Source organism: Gobio gobio (assembly GCF_949357685.1).
Source record: "Gobio gobio genome assembly, chromosome: 17".
Lineage (NCBI taxonomy): Eukaryota > Metazoa > Chordata > Actinopteri > Cypriniformes > Gobionidae > Gobio > Gobio gobio.
Genome location: NC_137110.1, coordinates 8,470,711 through 8,490,538, shown reverse-complemented (window position 1 = coordinate 8,490,538; position 19,828 = coordinate 8,470,711). Strand labels below are relative to the sequence as shown.

The following is a 19,828-nucleotide window of genomic DNA, read 5'->3' as shown; positions in this document are numbered from 1 at the left end:
TACAGATTTCATGGTCGTTCACAATGAAAGTTCTGATTACTTTATCTCTGTCTCTGTCTTTAACTCAGGTACCAGGGGTGGCAGAGAACAGACCGTCCGTACTGCGAGGAGATAAACTGAACGTGTGTGTGTCAAAGGACAGGAACCAGCCCGTCACAGTCTATGAAGGCTATGTCCACCGTGTAGAACTTGAGAGAGTTAAACTCGGCTTCTCAACAAAGTAAGAAATATGTCATATTACAAACAATGTAACAATGTTCCATAGATAGTAAATACATTGTGAGATATTTATTTATGTATTATAAATATTTTAATGAATAATATATTTTTTAACTTAATTAATAATATGTAATAAAATATTGAATTACTAAAAACTTTTACTAAATTTACTAACCAATCACAAATTAATTGTGTATATATACACTACTGTTCAAAAGTTTGGGGTCAGTGAGATGGCTTTTTTGTTTCTTTGAAAGAAATTAATACTTTTTAGCAGCGATGCATTAAATTGATAAATAGTGACAGACTTTTTCATTGACACATTCATCATTTTTATTAAATGCTGTTCTTTTTAACTTTCTGTTCATCAAAGAATCCTGAAAAAGGTGTATAATGGTTCCCACAAAATATTAAGCAGTACATCTGTTTTCAATATTGATAATAATAAATGTTTTTTGAGCAGCAAATCAACATATTAGAAGGATTTCTGAAGGATCATGTGATGCTAAAAATCAGCTGTGTCATCACAGGAATAAATTACATTTAAAAAAAAAAAGGAAATATAATAATATTATATTAGTATATATAATATTTTTTTCAAACTTGACAGACACTAATAGCCTTCATTAAGCCTAAAATAATAATCGCCTTCATTAACCCCATGAACTAACATTATTCATGTTTGGTTCTGTGTTTGTAGGCTTCTCAAGAAGTTTGTCAGCGGTATGAAGTTTGATGTGGAGTTCAACATCAATCGCTTCCCCTTGAAGCTTCAGCATAGGGCAGTGGAGCTCGCTGTCCAGCACAAACTAGGCGATGTGTTGTTCCCCTCTGATAAGGGCATCGAACACACTGCACTACCTAACCTCAGGTCTGCACATACACATACACGTACACACACTCACACATATCTGTTTATTGACTGTATATACTGAATATACTGTAACTTGAGCTATATATCTCCATGTAAAATATGAAAAATAGTGGTCTCAGAATTTTGCCCCCTGTGTGTGTGTGTGTGTGTGTGTGTGTGTGTGTGTGTGTGTGTGTGTGTGTGTGTGTTTTTTATATATAATTTTTTTAAATATTTTAATCTTATTGTGTTCATTCTCCAGGATGTTCAACAAAGATTTAGAGAACAACCCTGAGCAGAAGGCGGCAGTGCAACACATCCTGTCAGGCTCATCCAAACCAGCACCTTACTTGATCTTTGGACCCCCTGGTACAGGCAAAACTGTCACAGTAGTGGAAGCCATAAAGCAGGTAAAGGCATTCACGAGGACTAATTCATGCGTTTATTTCAGTGTTAAACAGCTGTGTGACTCATGATGACTCATGTGTGTTTGCTGGTTGCATCAGGTAAATAAGTCAAAGGCCACAACCCATATCCTGGCCTGTGCTCCCTCAAACAGTGCCTGTGACCTCCTGTGTGAGAGGTTATTAGGATATGTGGACGCCCATCGCCTCTACCGACTTTATGCCCCCAGTAGAGACCCACGCACTGTACCGCCAAAAATGCTGGTAAGAAAAATGCATGGGCTATGTCAAGAATGGCATACTACCATTCTTCTTGTATTTTTTGAAGTATGTATAATGTTTTATATACATGGAATATGCAGATGGCAAATGAAAGATTATAATGCAATGCATTTTTGGGATTGACAACTGATTACTGGATATACTGGATTATCTAAATATAAATATATTTTATGACATTAATTAATTGTTAAAAATATTACTAATAATAAAAAAAATTATATATATATATATATTATGTAAATGTATAAAGTAAATAAAATGTTATATGTATGTTATATGTATAAGAATATATATATATATTATTTATTAATAATATTTTTTACAATTAATTAATGTCATATATATTTAAATATAATTATATTTTATGACATTAATTAATTGTAAAAAATATACAAAAAAAAATAAAAAATAAAATAAAATAATAATAATATATATATATATATATATATATATATATATATATATATATATATATATATATATATATATATATATATATATATATATAATTTTTTATTAATAATATTTTTTACAATTAATTAATGTCATATATATTTAAAATAATAATATTTCTTTACATCAATTAGTTGTAAAAAATATTATTAATAAAAAAATGTTATATATATTACAATTAATTAATGTCATAAATATAATTTTATATATATATATATGTATATAATATATAATTTAAATGTATAAAGTTAATAAAATGTTATATTTATAAATACATATATTATTTATATATTAATATTATTATGACACACAGACATGCACACACATATATAATCTAAACACAAACTTTTATGTTAGTAGCGATTGTTCGGCATTAATCGATTTGACAGGACTAACAGAAGATGTTTTCCTAAATATCCTTCCCACAGAAACACAGTAACTGGAATGAAGCTCAGGACAGCTTCCTCCTCCCATCTCGAGATGCTTTGATGGACTACACAGTCATTGTGGTTACTCTGGTCACCGCTGGAAGGTACAGCATGCCATCGTAACACTTATAAAGCACCTGAATCTCTAGTTGTGCGCTGTACCCTTATAGTCTTGTAATTTTCTCTGTAAAGTTGCCTTGTGCTAGATGCTCTGATGGCTAAAAATTAATATCTATTTGTGTGCTCTTCAGGCTCGTGTCAGGAGGTGTTGCTAAGGGTCACTTCACACACATTTTCATTGATGAGGCTGGACAAGCCGTGGAGCCTGAGTGTATCATCGGGATTGCAGGTAAAGGAGGAAGGGTTGGGAGAGGAGAATGAGAGCGTGAATTAGAACACAAACAGATAAACAGATTGTTTATTTCTACTTTGCGCTCGCTCTCTGTGCCCAAGGTTTGCTCGACCCTGTGGAAGGCCAGCTGGTTTTGGCCGGAGACCCGCAACAGTTGGGCCCCGTTTTGAGATCTCCACTGGCACAATTACACGGACTGGGTGCTCAAAGATTTTTCATGATTTCCATTATATTGTTACATTGGTTTCTTCTTCTTTAACTTTCAGTCCTAACATCGTTTGATATGAAACAGGTCAGTCCCTCCTGGAGAGGCTAATGAAACACAACACTCTCTATCAGAAGAGCCAGGATGTTCATTCTGGATATGACAGCCGCTTCGTCACCAAACTTCTCCGCAACTACAGGTACTGATGGGGTATTTTTTCTCCCATCAATTTTTGATGTCACAAGTGTTGACGGATGACTCATTGCTGAGTTATTCTCGCCCCATCCCAGGTCTCATCCCGCCATCCTCAAGATCCCCAATGAGCTCTTCTATGAGAATGAGCTGCAGGTGTTTGCAAACCAGATGGAGCGGGAGGCCTTCTGCAGCTGGGAGCATCTCCCTAAGGAGGTACAGCAGACCACTGTACAAAAGCTCCTTTAGGGGGTTTTTGTCTGACAAAGAGAGATATTTATAGATAATGTTCAGTCGGAATCAGTCTTCCTGAAATATACTAAACACACTGTAAAGTGGCTAAATCAGTGTAATCTTGTGTTTTACACTAAAATATGGGCCCTATCATACAGCAGTTACAGCAGTTATAATTTTCACGTTCAGCCACACATTGTTTAAATAGCAAATGCACTCGCGTCCATCTGTTTGCCCATGGGCGTTCTGGTGTGTTCAGGGGCATTGTTGGCACGTTTTTGAGGCAACTGAAAATGACTGCGCCATTGACCAACAAAAACCTGGTCTAAAGTCAATAGCGCAGTATTTTTTGTGTTATTTAAAGGGTGTGTTAGTAATATGTGCCTATAGGCGGGTGCACAACGCGCATACACTCTGTTTATAACACAAACAGGAACACGCAGCATGACACAAACATTTTTAATTATTAAAAATAAAAGGATTCCTCTTTGGAGAAGCGTTCAGTCTCTCCACTCGCAAATTCCGCCATGTAAATAGCGAATCCACCATGGTGCAAGCGCAACTGGCTTTTAAAGGGAATGGGAGATGAGACTCTGATTGGTTTATTATGCACAAAACACACCCATGACTCTTTAAGAGACTAGGTACAACCCTTTTGACGCTAACCATTTTTTTCTGTCTTTAAACTAGCAAAAGTGGATTCGAACACGCCCTCAGTGCACCTGCCCCATGCCCTTCATACCATGAGCTCAGATCGGTAAAATAGGACCCTAAAGGTTTCAAAAGGGGATTTTTGCAGTGAGGCCATAGAAGAACCACAAAGGTTCTCCAAAAAACCTTTCTTTAAAGAGCAGTTTTATCCTCTTTGTGTGAAGAACATTTTAATAATCTAAAGAACCTTTAGTGCAATGGGAAGGTCACATGGATGGTAAAGGTTCTTCATGGAACCATAAATGCCAACAAACTACTGGGTTATCTTGTTTAAAATTAGTTAGTCACAACAACCCAGTCGCACCTGTGTCATCTGAACCACGTTAGTTCAACAATACAGGACTGACGTTAAAGGGATAGTTCACCCAAAAATTACAATTCTGTCATCATTTACTCACCCTTATGTTTTTCCAAACCTGTATGAGTTTCTTTCTTCTGTTGAACACAAAAGAAGATATTTTGAAGAATGTTGGTAATCAAACAGTTGACGGTAGCCATTGACTTCTATAGTGAGAAAAACAATACTATGGAAGTCAATGGCTACCGTTGTGTCTGGTCTTTTTAACAAGAAAATATGATTCTAACCACAGCTTGAGAGTAGTTACAACCATGCAAGTTTGCAATGCTGTTTGACAATGTTTGTTGGAACTATGGTTTCGGGAGAATTGTGGACCCCCTGGTGAATAAAATTTGCGATCATAGTTGCGGATACAAATCTAAAAAGGTGAAAATAGGAAGCTGCAAATATATTGTACAGTAAATAAATAAAGCACTTTTTTTGTTTATGCGATGAACAGGGATTTCCTGTCGTGTTTCATGGAGTGATGGGAAAAGATGAAAGAGAGGCCAACAGTCCTTCATTCTTCAACGTGACAGAGATCGAGGTCATCGTCAGCTACCTCGACAAGCTCATGCAAACTCAGGGCAAGAAGGGCCTGCCAAAACTCACAGCCAATGACATTGGCATTATCGCTCCTTACAGGAAACAGGCAAGACCGAGAATGGATCTCTGTACTTTGTGTTGTAAAATTAGCTTAGAAATAAAAGTGAATAAAATGTAGGATTAAATAAACAAATAAATTAATGGTTGAAACCCTTCTTTACTCTTTAACAACATTTTTCCATTAATTTAAGGTGGAAAAAATTCGGAAAGCTCTGAAGACTGTGGCGGAGTTAAAGAAGTGGACAGATATCAAGGTTGGCCAGTGAATTTTATTTTTTTTTTCCCCTCAAATTGCCTCTCTGAACCCAGAAGGATTAATTTCTGCTGCTTGATTATTTGGCTCTTTTAGGTGGGGTCAGTGGAAGAGTTTCAGGGTCAAGAGAGAAAAGTCATCATAGTTTCTACTGTCCGTAGTAGCGTCAACTATGTCAAGATGGACCAAGACTTCAACATTGGCTTCCTCTCAAATGAGAAGGTATATATACTTCATCTCTATTGGATAAGTTACTACATATATACTGCAATTTTTACATACATGTTGGTCATACATACATATATATACTATAGCATTTTTTTTATATATACTGTATACTGCACTAAATCAAGTATATATACACAACCATACAAAAGTTTTGGTTTGAAAGAGTCTCTTATACGCTCACTAAGGCTGTGTTTATTTGATCAAAAATACAGTAAAACAGTAATATTGTGAAATATAATTACAATTTAAAATAACTGTTTTGTATTTTAATATATTTAAAATGTAATTTATTCCTGTGCTGGCAAAGCTGAATTTTCCAGTCTTCAGTGTCACATGATCCTTCAGAAATTATTCTAATATGCTGATTTGCTGCTCAAGAAACATTTCTTATTATCATGAATGTTGAAAATCGTTGATTTATATTTTTGTGGAAACAGTGCTACTTTTTTTTGGATTCTTTGATTAATAGAATGTTCAAAATAGCACTTTATTTGAACTGGAAATATTTTGTGACCATTAAAGGTTTTTATTGTCAGTTTGGATCAATTTCATGCATCCTTGCTGAATAATAAAAAAAAACACCTTACCCGCCCCAAACTTTTGAACAGTAGTGTTTATAGAGCTAAACAAGAGCTGGTTGGCATTTGTGGAAACGAATACCAGTTTTAGCTGCAAGAGTAAAAGACTACAAGTTAAAAAGTTTATCACATAAGCGCGTAACAATAGAAAAACACATGTTTCTGACCATCTGTTTGGATTTTAGAGATTACAGAAATGATGCCATCCTGTAGTAAACCCTTTCTGTTGCCCACAGAGGTTTAATGTGGCCATGACGAGAGCCAAAGCCCTGCTCATTGTGGTGGGAAACCCAGTTATCCTGTGCAAGGATCCTACTTGGCAGAGGTAAGACCTTAGTTATGTATGTTCCTCTCAACTTAACCTACCTCTAACCCGATGGCAACTAGTCCCAACCTTTAGTGTCAAGTCCGCAGAAGACTTACAGACCATTACAAAGCATGTAGCACTCAAAATGAGTAAAAGTTTACTTGTAAACAGCAAGCTTCAATCTGATTGGCTGCTTTTTGTAACATACCATATTAGCATTTCTTATGCAAAACAATGAGCTAGCTCTATATTGGCCACATCCAAAAGAAAAAACCTCACTGTTTTTCTTATATTTAGAAGCACTGCACACAAATTTGTTCTCTAGATCTGTGACTGAAACTAGATTTATTTGTTCATAGATTTGAAACTGGAAAGAGTTCTGTTTAATTCCAGGAAATGGATCCAAAATGTCACTCTAAAGGCCAGTCGATATACCAACAACTGTAAAGATACTTTATCAGTGTTTTGTTTATTCTAAGCACACACTGCAGTTTTGTCATCTGCTGCTTTAAATTCTTAAAGGGACAGTTCACCCAAAAATGAAATTTCTGTCATTACGATAAATAGACAGCAATGTAAGTAACACGTTCAAAGCCCAGAAATGTAGGAAAGACATTGCCTTCTATGCAGGGGTCAGAGAGCTCTCAGATTTCATCAAAAATATCTTAATTTGTGTTCAGAAGATGAACGAAGGTCTTACGGGTTTGGAACGACATGAGGGTGAGGAATTAATGACAGAATTTAAATTTCCCAGTTCAGCTCATAACCCGCAAGCAAACTAAACAATCAAATTACACTTCAAATTATTTTTTCCTAAAGATGGCTTCTGTTATTTTAGGCAATTTTTATTTCAGGCAGTTTTTACTGCGCATACTCAGCCCCAAATATGCGCAAGATGTCAGTGCCATATTCGGACGTTGGCGGCTTCAGTGGAAGGTAGTGAAGGCGCATTATCCATATTTTTTTTACGGCCTATGCTTTAAAGACACAATATGTATTTTTGTTGCCGCTAGAGGTCACTTATTCAAAACAAAGGCATAGCTTGATAATGCCTTGATTTCACAGGGCTTTTATTCTGCCGCAGATGAGCGCTTCCGATTCTTCCGCTCATGCGTATGTGGGGTAACGCAGCGCTGTTTTATCATATTAGATACATTTGAGTGTGTTGAAAGTTATACTGCTTATGTCTATGTTATAATGCTACTCTGTGCATTCACTCTGTGGCTATTATGAGACACTTGTTGCACACTGCAGTAAGCTAGATCGATATTAGGCATGGTAAACATGGTACTCGCGTTAAATCCATAGACTGGAAAAAAATATGGACGTAGTGTCCGTGACGTCACCCATAGGGTTCTGAAGAGCAGTTTTGAAGCCGGCCGTTGCCATCTTGTCAGTCACGTGTCACAGCACAGATAACAGAAAATGGGCAAAGAGGCGGGACGTGGGTGGAGCTGAGGTGACGTGATGACTAGCAGACAGACGGCAATCCACCTGTCACTCAAAGTGGCCAAGGCCTTAATTATGCTGAACTTTAAGGCTTTATATAATGTAAACAAATGAGTTATAAAAAAATTCACCCCCCTCACAGTTGTCATGAAGGGCAAAATTAGCTGTATAGACCAAAACCACAATTTGTTCCAGGCTGTAAACATGTTTTTTTCTGCTGTAAAGTTGGGCATTTTAACATGGAGCTCAATGAGATTCTGCTCCTTCTGGAGCCTGTCCCTAGTGGCCAGTCGATGAATTGCAGTTTAAGTCACTTCCGTGTTGGCTTCAAGAGAAAAAGGTTGCCGCTGGGGAAATCAAGAAAACGAGATTCAAACAATATTCAAACAATAAGACTAACTCTGTTGAGCTATATAACAATGATTCGTTTTCTGTCGATGAATGTCTCCAAACAGTTGCTCACCTGTCTAATAAACAGGGGCGTAGCCTGAATGTTTTTTCAGGGGTGGCCAGGTAAGACCCAGTGATTTTATTGGGGTGGCCAAATTTTTTTTTACTACTGACTGACATGCTGTACCAAAGCAAATTCTACTGAAATTATAAATCACAAAAAAAAACAAAAATAATTTAAAATTGTCTATTTATATACAATGTCATACAAAATAAGGAAAATATGTATGCTGATAATTTTAGGGGAAAAAAGACAAAAATCTTACTCGCGTTTCTTTTATTCACAAAATTATGAGACTTGAATGTTAAGAGCCTGAAAATAACCTAAATATAAAACTGAATGTCTGATCATGTTTTCATTCAAATTTGAGGATGATTCTCTCAGTAATGTAGCTTCTGTAAGCTTTTATGTCAAGAAAAGTTTAGGCTTCCTTTCAAAAAGGACATTTATTTCAGAACATTTCTGATTGTAAAGATTCAAGATTCAAGATTCAAGAGTTTTATTTGTCACATACACAGTTATATACACAATATACAACTGGCAGTGAAATGTAAACAGGTCCGCTCCATGGACAGTGCAAATAACAGTTACAAGAAATTAAATAGAAATAGAATAAAGTTAGAATAAAAAGTATTAACATAAGTAGAATTATAAATAAATCAAGTAAAAGATAAAAATAGGAAATAAGATAAAAATAAAAATATAAAAAATATGTGGATGATAAGTGAGATAAACTGTAGACTTAAAAATAAGTGGTTAACATAAAATATATAATATGTATATATAAAGAAGTATAATGTGCAAGGTTTATTACAGGTTGTTACGCAGTAACAATAGGGACGTAAAGTAAAGTGCAGTGCAATTGCAGTATGTGGATGTTAATGTTGAAAGACCGTATGTTTATGCGTGTGCGGGGGTGAAGTGAGTCACGTGACTGAGTTCAGGAGTCTGATGGCCTGGGGGAAGAAACTCCTCCTGAGTCTTTCAGTCTTTGCCATCAGGCTACGGAAGCGCTTACCAGATGGCAGCAGGGTGAAGTGAGAGTTTGCAGGGTGATTAATGTCTCTGATGAAGTGCAAGGGAGTAGTTTTTTATTCAAATTAATCTGCAATAAACTGGTCATTATAATGTATATACAGTTACTGAAAAACCATAGCAACTATTTACAGAATTTGCAAAGTGTAAAAACTAATTTAGTTGATAAGAAGTGTCAGTCATAGAGTCTGCGCGCTCCATTGCGTGTGTGCGCAAAACTGGCAGACGAGTGAGCACAAGCAATATTGATTCCATGCTTACAATAAAACACATCATATATTAAAAGCGTCTTTGGTGTTTCCATGGTTTCTACAAAATAAATCGAGGGTAACGCGAGTATAATGACATTGATAGGCGACGCGCGGACACTGTCCGTGTCCTGGTTAAAATTGCTTATTTATCTGGAATGAAACATTCTTGGAAACATTTGGGATAATGTAAGTACACAAGTCAACAAAATTGCTCTATTGTTCTAGTGATTTATTTGATATTTTGCCATATTCAACTGATCATCTGTTCTATACAGTATGCAGTGGTTTATGAGTGTGCATTTATTTGTGTAGGTTTATCCGGTACTGTGAGCTTGAGCAGGGCAACACTGGCTTTGACTACAAAGATGCTGAAGGAGAGGAGGATGTGGTCAGCCGGCTGGCGTCTTTAAAAATCAGCTCTGATGGTACGCAGCCTTACATAACACATCCAGACCTGAAGTGTGAGTGTATTATGTGCTCGTATGACTCATTGCGTGTTCATGTCTAGATATGGACGAGAGCCCACTACAGCAGCATGTGCACCCGGAGTGGAGAGCTGAACAATGAGGACCAGATTGACAACAATCACATGAAACCATCTGTTTACATCCAGAGAAAACGGGAAATCACTTCATTTTTATCAGTAAAGCATTATCGATTTGTCACAAGCTCATTTTAATGTTGATTCCAGCCTGTAAAACAATGCATATGTCTGATTCATTTCATAATCCAGCAAAAGCTGTCAATTCATATACTACTGAGTTATTACTGGAGAGATTCTAGCACTTATGCAAACTGATGTAGATCACAGTCGCAATATTACAAATCGAAACTCTTCAATAATGCTTCATTTCTTTCATTCAAACAACAGTGAACATTTACACATTACAAATGCTTCATAGCACTTTACTGAAAGTATTTCATTGAAACAGTGTTTCTAGCAAGTAAAAGGCTATTAAAAACAATGTGAAACTGTGGTCTCAGTCATTGAAAATGTATTTTGATGTAATTGCAAATTATGACTACAAATCTTGAACTTTTATTTTTAGAGAAACTTTTTGTTTAAAGAAATGAGTTTTATATTGTGGCATTTCGAATATTTTCTGGAATGCATGACTTGATGGCTGCTATTGTTTTGTATGTCTTATGATTGTACTTAAAAAGAAAAACAGACAGAAAATACTTTGCAAATTATTTTTTTCAATAGTAAATTACCCAACATTTGTAAGCTGGATTACTTTTCATTCCATGTAACTTCACACAAAAGGAAAAAAAGTGCAACATTACTTTGTTTTTCGAAAAAAATAGTTTATTAACATAGGTTTCACTTCATTCAAACATTTACTGCTAGTCCCGTTTACAAAGCATTGTTACTATGAGCGCTCATAGAAATCTGGATTAATAAATCAAATGTAATACTTCCAGAAAAAAAGGAGGAGACCATATGAACACAGCAGATTGATCTCAGAGGCCAGTGAGCTAAGACTGGTTGCTGTAGTAATGTCCTCGTGCAGACGATCACTTCACAAAGGTCACATGGGTCTATTCTCACGCCTGCATTGAGGATTTCATCACAGATCCCACAAATTAGTACATAAAAAAAAAAGATCAATAACAAGTTCCTCCTTTATTAGCGAGTAGTGTGTAGTTTGTACGTAGTCTAATGGGATGTTCCTTGTGCATTGTATTGTACAGTCAGTGCATTACAGTCAGTGTTTTATTAATGCCCTGTTTAATAAATTAAAATCCATGGCATAGTGTCCCAGGCGTTCAAGAATTATACACATGGTTAGTTTACGTTCTTTCTGATGGACCTAAACATAAAATAAGGAAGATTTTCTCGCTCTTTGGATGAACCTCACCACAAAAAAAAAAATGCCTGGGCCATATTTCACCTTGAAATAAACCAAAAAACATATACATATATAGGTGTGTATGTATGTATGTATATATATATATATAGGTGTGTATGTATGTATGTATATGTATATATATATATGCACAGAGACATACATATGGCATGTGTGTGAGATTTGATGGCACTAATAAACACACACACACACACACATATATATATATATATGTAATAATGTGTATATGTAATTTATGTGTGTGTGCGTATATGTATGTGTGTGTGTTGTGTGTGTATACATATATATGTAGACATACATATGGCGTGTGCGCGAGTGTGAGATTTGACAGCACTAATACACACACCATTTCTATATAATATTGTCTTAAAAATGTGTCAAATCATTTTATATATACACACACACACACATTTACATACACACATGTAAATGATATACATTTTATTAATATATTTTTGTTTATACCAAAATAATCAGCATTGCTAATGTACCTCATGTCAGACATCTCATGGCACCAGCAGTGGAAGTGACATCAGTATATGGATTCTACACCAGCTAATAAAAGCTACAGGTCTTCTAGAAGCACAACTCCGCATGATTAGCCGAGGTTATCGTCAGGAACATGACGATCCGCACACCTCATGATTACTGGCATGCAACATTACAATACTGATCGTGACAAAACACATGCATGGACATAAACGTTCATTTCATCTCAACCCAAACGCATTAAAGACTGATAACTAAAGGCACACAATTCTGAGGGAACCTGAAAGGCACTCAAGGCCTCTTCTAACTAATACACACTTGCTATCAATCATCAGTTTGTGTATTTATTTGACGTTTCGCAGTGCTAGAAACCTTTAAAAGTGATTGCAGGTGTGCTGGCTAATGTAAAGACAGTACAGTCAGATCATGTGACAGCATGAGAGCAGCCTGGATACAAGGAAGGTTCAACCAGTTTAGTATCTATAGAGCTCAGTCCATGTGCACGTGTGTGTGTGTGTGTGTGTGTGTTTATGCCTGTGTGGAGGACAAAAACGACAAATGTCACGCTCCCGGTTGGTTTTAGACCCAAATGAACCTACGAATGACGTGAAATTGATATTTATTTGGGGAAAGAAAGCTATATACGCACTTTTAAATACATTTAATTGGCTCATCGAGTTATTCACTACTAGAAAATTGCGTAGGAGTCACAGAGAAGCTCAAAACACACTTTACATTCAAATTGTGGAGGGAATGATCATGAAGGCACTGGTTTCATTAGCGAATTCTGTGCTATTTAGAGATTTCTACTTGGTTAAATGAATTTCGATTACAATAAGATGAAGTCGTTCTCTTACCAGATTATAAACGGTCGATTGATAAATATGCACATATACAATAACGTTATGAGTGACGTCATCCGTGTAGTACAAACTGGAGAAGAAAAAAAGACATTGTGCCATAGAGAAAAACTAAATCAAGATATGCAGTATATATTTTGATCTAACCTGCCTTCCTGCATATTTTACACACTCTCCTCCATTTCCCACCTGTCGGTTTGCATGAAATGTGACACACAGTCCAGTGTAGTTATGTCGTTTGGTCAAAATCTTTTTTTTTTTTGTGGAGTTTGTTTTTTTCCTGGTCAGTGGGGAGATCATTCTGGAAAAACACCGGAAAGTTCTCTTACAACAGCAAGCACCCGTTCCTCTTCTTCCTCTTGCGGACTTGCAGCGCCGCCCTGGTGGCCATTTCGAAGACTTCCCTCACGCCCTCCTTAGTCTTGGCTGAGCATTCCAGGTAGCCAAAGGCGCTAATGCGGTTGGACATGTCTCTGCCCTCCTCCGGTTTAACCGGCTCCTGCAAAACAGACGAGTTGGAACTGAATCATCACATTCGAGAAGATTTAGAACCAAATTACTGTTTGAACTTTGTGAATGATGGACGTCAGAATCACACGGCACTGTCTGCAGCTAAAGGCTGACTTATGATATACAATGTCAACTCCGCTCGCTAAATGGATCGATTTAACGGAGGCCATCTGCCCAGATAACCCAACGCTATAGCTGACACATCATTTAAGGGGCGAGGCGTGATAGCATCAGTCATTGGTTAGTAGAGGTTGGACTGATCGCTCCAGCATGAGGGGTTTGACAAATGATAATGATCAGGCCTTCTAGAGTGACAGTAATGCTGGCTGCTAAGAGCTTTTTAATGGGACTCCCCATAGTGGTGGTGCGGCTGGCCCCGGGAACACACCTGCTTCATCTTAGTCAGCTCTCTCCGTGTGTGCTCATCGTTCCGCAGATCCTTCTTATTGCCCACGAGGATTATGGGAACGTTGGGGCAGAAGTGCTTCACCTCCGGCGTCCACTTCTCTGGGATATTCTCTAGGAGATCACACACATTCAAGATTGATATAAGATTTTAACACAAATGTGATTTTTTTTTTATCATCACACTCATGGCAGTGCAATATGGCTGTACATCAGCATGGCTGTCATTCGGCCATAGAGTGTGTGATATTGCGTTTATACACCAGTTTGACGGCACAAGTGAGTAAACAAATATGAAACAACTTTAAAAACACTCATTTGTGCAAAACTACTTCCTTCCACCACAGATTCAAATGTCAAGTTGTCAGTTTGACAGCTGAGCCCAAGCCTCCATTACTAATTCTAAAATGTCACTTTAGAACTAGTAACCAAGAACGTCACTTCATTGAAGCTTATTGTATTATGTAGAGTATTGTGGTATTATATGAGAGAGAGAGAGAGAGAGAGAGAGAGATCGACTAAACGAGTGTATTACCTGCACCTAATATAGCATTCATTCTTCAGGTCAATTTCCATAATATTATATCCATTATAAAAAATCAGTTTGAATATCCGCTGACTGAGGAAAGCGATATCTTTGTCTTTGTCCTTTTAAAAGTTTAAAGCTGCAGTCCGTTTGTTTTCACTCTGTGTCGCCATCTCTGTTCGAATCCTGCAATTGCAGTTATTTGCGGAGTTATCATCTGTTTGTGGGTTGTGCATCGTCGGCTCCTCAGTGCGGATGAATCTAATGTTTTGAGGAGTATGTGTGGCTGTCAGTCGCCGCACTGGTGTGGATACTGTACTTCAGAAATCACAGATTCTACATCTTGGAGTATAACCTAAATAAGAAGAATTTTCACTGGAAAATATCATCTGAACAAGTAAGCAACAAGTCTGCCACTTTTGGGAACAAAACATTACAATAAATCACGCTACCAACAGTGATTAAATCTAACGAGTGCTCATATATAAAACATTAAACCGTGCAAATTATTATTATTGTTATACTTTGTTCTCAAATTGTTAATGTTAACAGCATTAGCATTGCATGACTATATTTAGTGTTTATTAGCGTTACCTTTAGATTTCACTTTCTGTACAGTCTAATCTTTTGCTTTTGACTACGGGTGAATCTCCAGTTGTCAGTGATGATTGTCATTTGGTCCTTTCTGGATTACAATCCGCCATCAAAATGCTAAGTTGAATTACTCCAGATGGAGTGAGAAAAGGCTATAAATGATCCTCCACCTGCAGCATCCTCACATGATACGTCAAACGTGACGTAATGACGCAAAGACATTCTTAAATTTCCCGCGGAAATTCACTCGAATTATAACACATTATTACAAGCTTACGTTGTGAATCGGGCTAAGGTAAGGAGATCATTTTGAATACTGGCTTGTTGTGTACTTGCTCAAAAATGGATTTTGGATCATTTTTAGCCCAAAAAAGTTACGGCCTGCAGCTTTAAGGGGATTCCCATGGCAGCGCTAAAACGGCTTGTTTATAAGCAGTCACACATAAAGACAGTCTTTGCTGCCGTCTAATAAATCTCACTATCACCACCGGACTCTCTCAATGCCAAATACAGCATTTAATTTAGATAAAATAATATTTATTGAACAACAATATTTAAATGAACAATAGCCAATATGAAAGACAATAGGAAATAAACAAGCAAACTATTTAGTCAAACGTACAAAAGGCAGCGCTCTAGTACAGCATTCAAGTTAAATATATGAAGTTATGAAATGATCTATCTGCTCTGGAAAAACATTTGATATACCCAAATGAATTATATATCTCATGTTTAACCACTATCTACATAAGAGCCAGCGGCACATTTCCTCCTGTTGTTGGTGGTTTTGGAGTGTGTTTTTCTTCAGTACAGCATGGGGAGTTTGTGTTTGTTTAGTTATATTAGAACAGAGGGAAAGCAAGCATAGGTAAGTAAGCTGACCTGGTACATTCTTTTGTGTTTGTTATTTTTCTCTGGAGTTAGGAACGCTTTAACTCCAAGTTAGCTCACCAATCCTTATTTAAGTTGTGTATGATTATATTTCCTTGCTTGTTTGTTTTGATCATTTTTGCTGCCAATAAATTTGCTCTTTTTTTGCCCTGGACATTGTGATTTGTTTTGCTATTTTTATGAAGGGCTTTTTATGCCGTTTCTAATCGGGGTCGTAACTTAATATAAAAAAGTGTTTCCAAACTTTCAAATATACATTATACATGATAGTATATAAAAATACACACATGTATGTACTTTATATATTTCCCCCCCTAAATTGTATGTGTATATATGTATATATATGTATATGTAATATATATATGTAATATATATATATATATATATATTTACTAGGGCTGCAATATTAATCGGAATCAAACCCCAATTGCACTCCACACCATGTTGGGTAAAATTAAAAAAAATAATAATAATACTTCTCTCTAAATAAATGTATATGACAATCCATATGTTTTTCTTCAGTGTACAGGAGTTTTTCCCCACAATGGATGCATAAGAGGCTTATATTTCATATTAAAGATGTAGACTTTGCATTATTTATTTTATTTATTTAACATTTATCGTTGATATCTATTTCTTCATGGACAAAAATTAGAACACACACACACACACACACACACACACACACCATTTGATTCATGTATTATTTGAAAATAAAACATTATAAATTATGAATAAATTAATATATAATATAATAATTATATTACAGAATTAGTGGTCTACCAATATATCGGCAAGGTAATATAATAATAATAATATAATGAAGTACTGTAATTTGGAATATGGTGACAAAAATGTTAAATAATGCTTACATATAGTGTTATAAAACTTTGTTTTGTAATGTTACTGTGACCCAAAAAAAAGCATCTGTGAAATAAGGGATTTGCCACAACAAATCCAATCCTATTATTGACGTTAAGTCATTCATGTTCAGAGTCTTGGAAGAATAATGGTGGTTCCATTCCATTTCACTGCTGGGGGAATTATGTGACTGCTTTTTTATTTTTTTTATATTTAATATTGATCTGAATCATGCGGCTGAATTCTGAATAATCTCAGAACTGTCTGCGATAACTTTTAAACAAAAGCTTTTATCATTTGTTCAAGCTTCCCGACATTTATTATAACAAGGAAAAGAACTGGGACGTTCCTTCGGGAAGCTGGTGGAGATAAAGGACATTGTTGTCATGGACACAAGTGTTATCATGATGCGCCTCGGCTCTTAGACAAAACACAGGAACTTCCTGCATATGGTGATGACATCGTTCTTTCCAGTAAGAAAGGCCTTGACACAAATAAGGATGACTCAAAATTAAAGATATAAAGCAGATTTTGGGGTCTTTGGAAAATCGGATTACCTAAACTGTCGGGACTGTCTATGGAGAAACACATGAGGATGACATCTGTGTCTGGGTAAGACAGAGGTCTCAGGCGATCATAGTCTTCCTGTCCTGCTGTGTCCCACAAAGCCAGCTCCACCTGTGGATCAAAAATGGACAGGATGAGTCAAACCTCAGGCTCTTATAATCGCTACAGCACACTGGACTTCACATGATGGCTTTTTTACAACAAAATAAGTTGGACAAAAGCAGAAGTAACTTAATATACTTAATACACACTTTAAACCCTCGCCTCAAAAGGCGTCCTCTTATGAGTGTACAACCCATTATACAAGAAGTGAGGCAAAAAAGAGCATTACACATTCCTAAAAGAAACAGTACCAGCTTAAGACAGCTTACGTGTGCAGCGCCCTCCTTCACACAAGCCCTTTCTATTTAGACTTATACAGACCATATACTGTACATGCAGGTTATTAAAATGCAATGACAAATTCATTTTTGCCTCTCTACACTAGTAGAGTGAATTTTTGTGGGTAATACTGATAACTATTTTTATGCTACAGCAGGGTTGCCAACTTTTGGCGATATAATATATATATATATATATATATATATTTATATGTTATAAAAAGATTCAATTGTTTGATACGTTTAAAAGTGACAGATTCATAAGGTTCTACAGGAATTTTATTTGTGATATAATTTCCTGTTTTATAGTTTATCTGTCTCAACAACAAAATGACTACCTATATGTTGGTTATACATGTTAGCCTATTAAGCAAACAAAATTGCAATTTTTTTTCATATTTAAATGTAAAATATTATTTGATTTATTTTAAAGTAGTTATTTTAAAACCAAACTAAAAATGAATAAATAAATCTGCTTAAGTTTTTAAACATTTCAGCCATTTAAAGGTGGAGTGTGTGGTATTTTTGAGGATCTATTGACAGAAATGCAATATACTATACATAACTATGTTTTCAGTGGTGTATAAAGACCTTACATAATGTACTGTTATGTTTTTATTATCTTAGAATGAGTCATTTCTATCTACTGCAGTCCAAATTCAAAATATTGTTTGCCAGTCTGAGGACACGCAACAGGAACGAGCACAATTGACAATGGGAGGCGATGACGCACTGTAAGTTAATGAGTTGATTTATCCATGTTTTAATGTGCTTTTTTTTTTGATGGATGCCGAGGTTTTTTAGGTCGGGTTGAATCTGCGATCTCTGACCCAGTTTGTTTGCTGGTTTCCATGGCAGCAATAGAACCTTTTCACATTTCCGGGCTTCTCAGAGCAGAAGTCCTCATAGTTGGGTTATACATAGTTGGAGAATACATAAAAAAAAAATTTGTTTGCCCATTTGCTCACATAGCAAAAGAAAAACGCCACAGTAGTGATTTCACAGCTTTCAAAAAGAGGGAAAAAATAGAGTGAGATTGATAACAGCAAGAGAAAGAGAAAAATAGAGAGAAAAATATGTTCATTTTTACCATCACTCCCATAGATGCTATTACTAAACACCCTCAGAGCAGCGGTAACGTTTTAATGTAATTTGATCCAAAAGTAATAAAATACAAAGTATTAGTGTTATAAATGAACATATATACATATATAAATTTATATATAAAAAAAAAAGAAAATACAAAAAACATTGCAGGATTTGCGTCATCACAGTCTGTGAAAAGGGTCTATACGCTAGGGCTGGGACGGTATGGATTTTTTCTTACCGCGGTTGAAAAGCAAGAAATTCCCGCGGTTCAGCGGTAAACCGCTTTAAATGGCTCCCGCTCGACTTCCGTGCACAGCCGCGCACACACACACCAGCGCAGGCAATTGAACATAATAAGGAACATGTTTATTTTACATTTATTTTTTCACGTTTAGAACAGGAACAATTAGAACAGAAATGGAATGATATCTGGAAAAAAAAAAGTGCTGGCAAATTGAAATATAGACTAGGCTATGGTTTACATCCCAGCCTTCATATTTTTTCCTGAGAGAGCAGATCAGATCTGATCAGATTTGATGATGGAACAGCATAAACAAAGACAAACAAACATTTTTATTTATCGGTATTGATGAGTAATGTATATTTATTTGTTTATTTATTTCCCATATTTTTACTTTCAGATTACAGTCGTCGTCATTAAACAATCACTTAAACTATAACGACTTTTGCGCACACCCGCCCATATAATATAGCCTAATATATTATTTATATTTATAGTATTTATATTTTTATATTACATATTTTAAAATATTCAGGCTATTAATTTACATTTACAATTTACACGCTTTTGTCTCAGTGGTTAATGAAGACTATAACGAAGGCTCAAGGCTATTTAATTTAACAAAGTGTAGTCACTCGCTGCTCACACTACCTTGATTGTATATTATGCTACTTTTATTATTTATATTTATTTTTTATATTTTATAACATTTACAT

General features: G+C 35.9%; 2 protein-coding genes across 2 annotated transcripts in view; one reads left to right on the top strand and one right to left on the bottom strand.

Moving 5' to 3' along the window:
* The window catches only part of mov10a (Mov10 RNA helicase a), a 14,713-nt gene extending 3,659 nt beyond the window's left edge, over positions 1–11,054 (top strand). The window contains exons 8-22 of the mRNA XM_079840256.1: positions 69–220; positions 920–1,090; positions 1,335–1,482; positions 1,579–1,740; positions 2,640–2,743; positions 2,891–2,988; positions 3,093–3,191; positions 3,284–3,395; positions 3,487–3,604; positions 5,131–5,322; positions 5,468–5,530; positions 5,626–5,751; positions 6,572–6,660; positions 10,141–10,253; positions 10,337–11,054. Coding sequence (XP_079696382.1) covers positions 69–220; positions 920–1,090; positions 1,335–1,482; positions 1,579–1,740; positions 2,640–2,743; positions 2,891–2,988; positions 3,093–3,191; positions 3,284–3,395; positions 3,487–3,604; positions 5,131–5,322; positions 5,468–5,530; positions 5,626–5,751; positions 6,572–6,660; positions 10,141–10,253; positions 10,337–10,395 — 1,806 coding nt within the window. The 3' untranslated portion in view covers positions 10,396–11,054. The remainder of the gene's footprint in view (positions 1–68; positions 221–919; positions 1,091–1,334; positions 1,483–1,578; positions 1,741–2,639; positions 2,744–2,890; positions 2,989–3,092; positions 3,192–3,283; positions 3,396–3,486; positions 3,605–5,130; positions 5,323–5,467; positions 5,531–5,625; positions 5,752–6,571; positions 6,661–10,140; positions 10,254–10,336) is intronic.
* Positions 11,055–11,124: 70 nt separating this feature from the next.
* The window catches only part of rhoca (ras homolog family member Ca), a 33,681-nt gene continuing 24,977 nt past the window's right edge, over positions 11,125–19,828 (bottom strand). The window contains exons 3-5 of the mRNA XM_079840261.1: positions 17,393–17,513; positions 13,947–14,077; positions 11,125–13,547 (exon numbers count right to left, since the gene is read on the bottom strand). Of these exons, the coding sequence (XP_079696387.1) occupies positions 13,374–13,547; positions 13,947–14,077; positions 17,393–17,513 (426 nt within the window). The 3' untranslated portion in view covers positions 11,125–13,373. The remainder of the gene's footprint in view (positions 13,548–13,946; positions 14,078–17,392; positions 17,514–19,828) is intronic.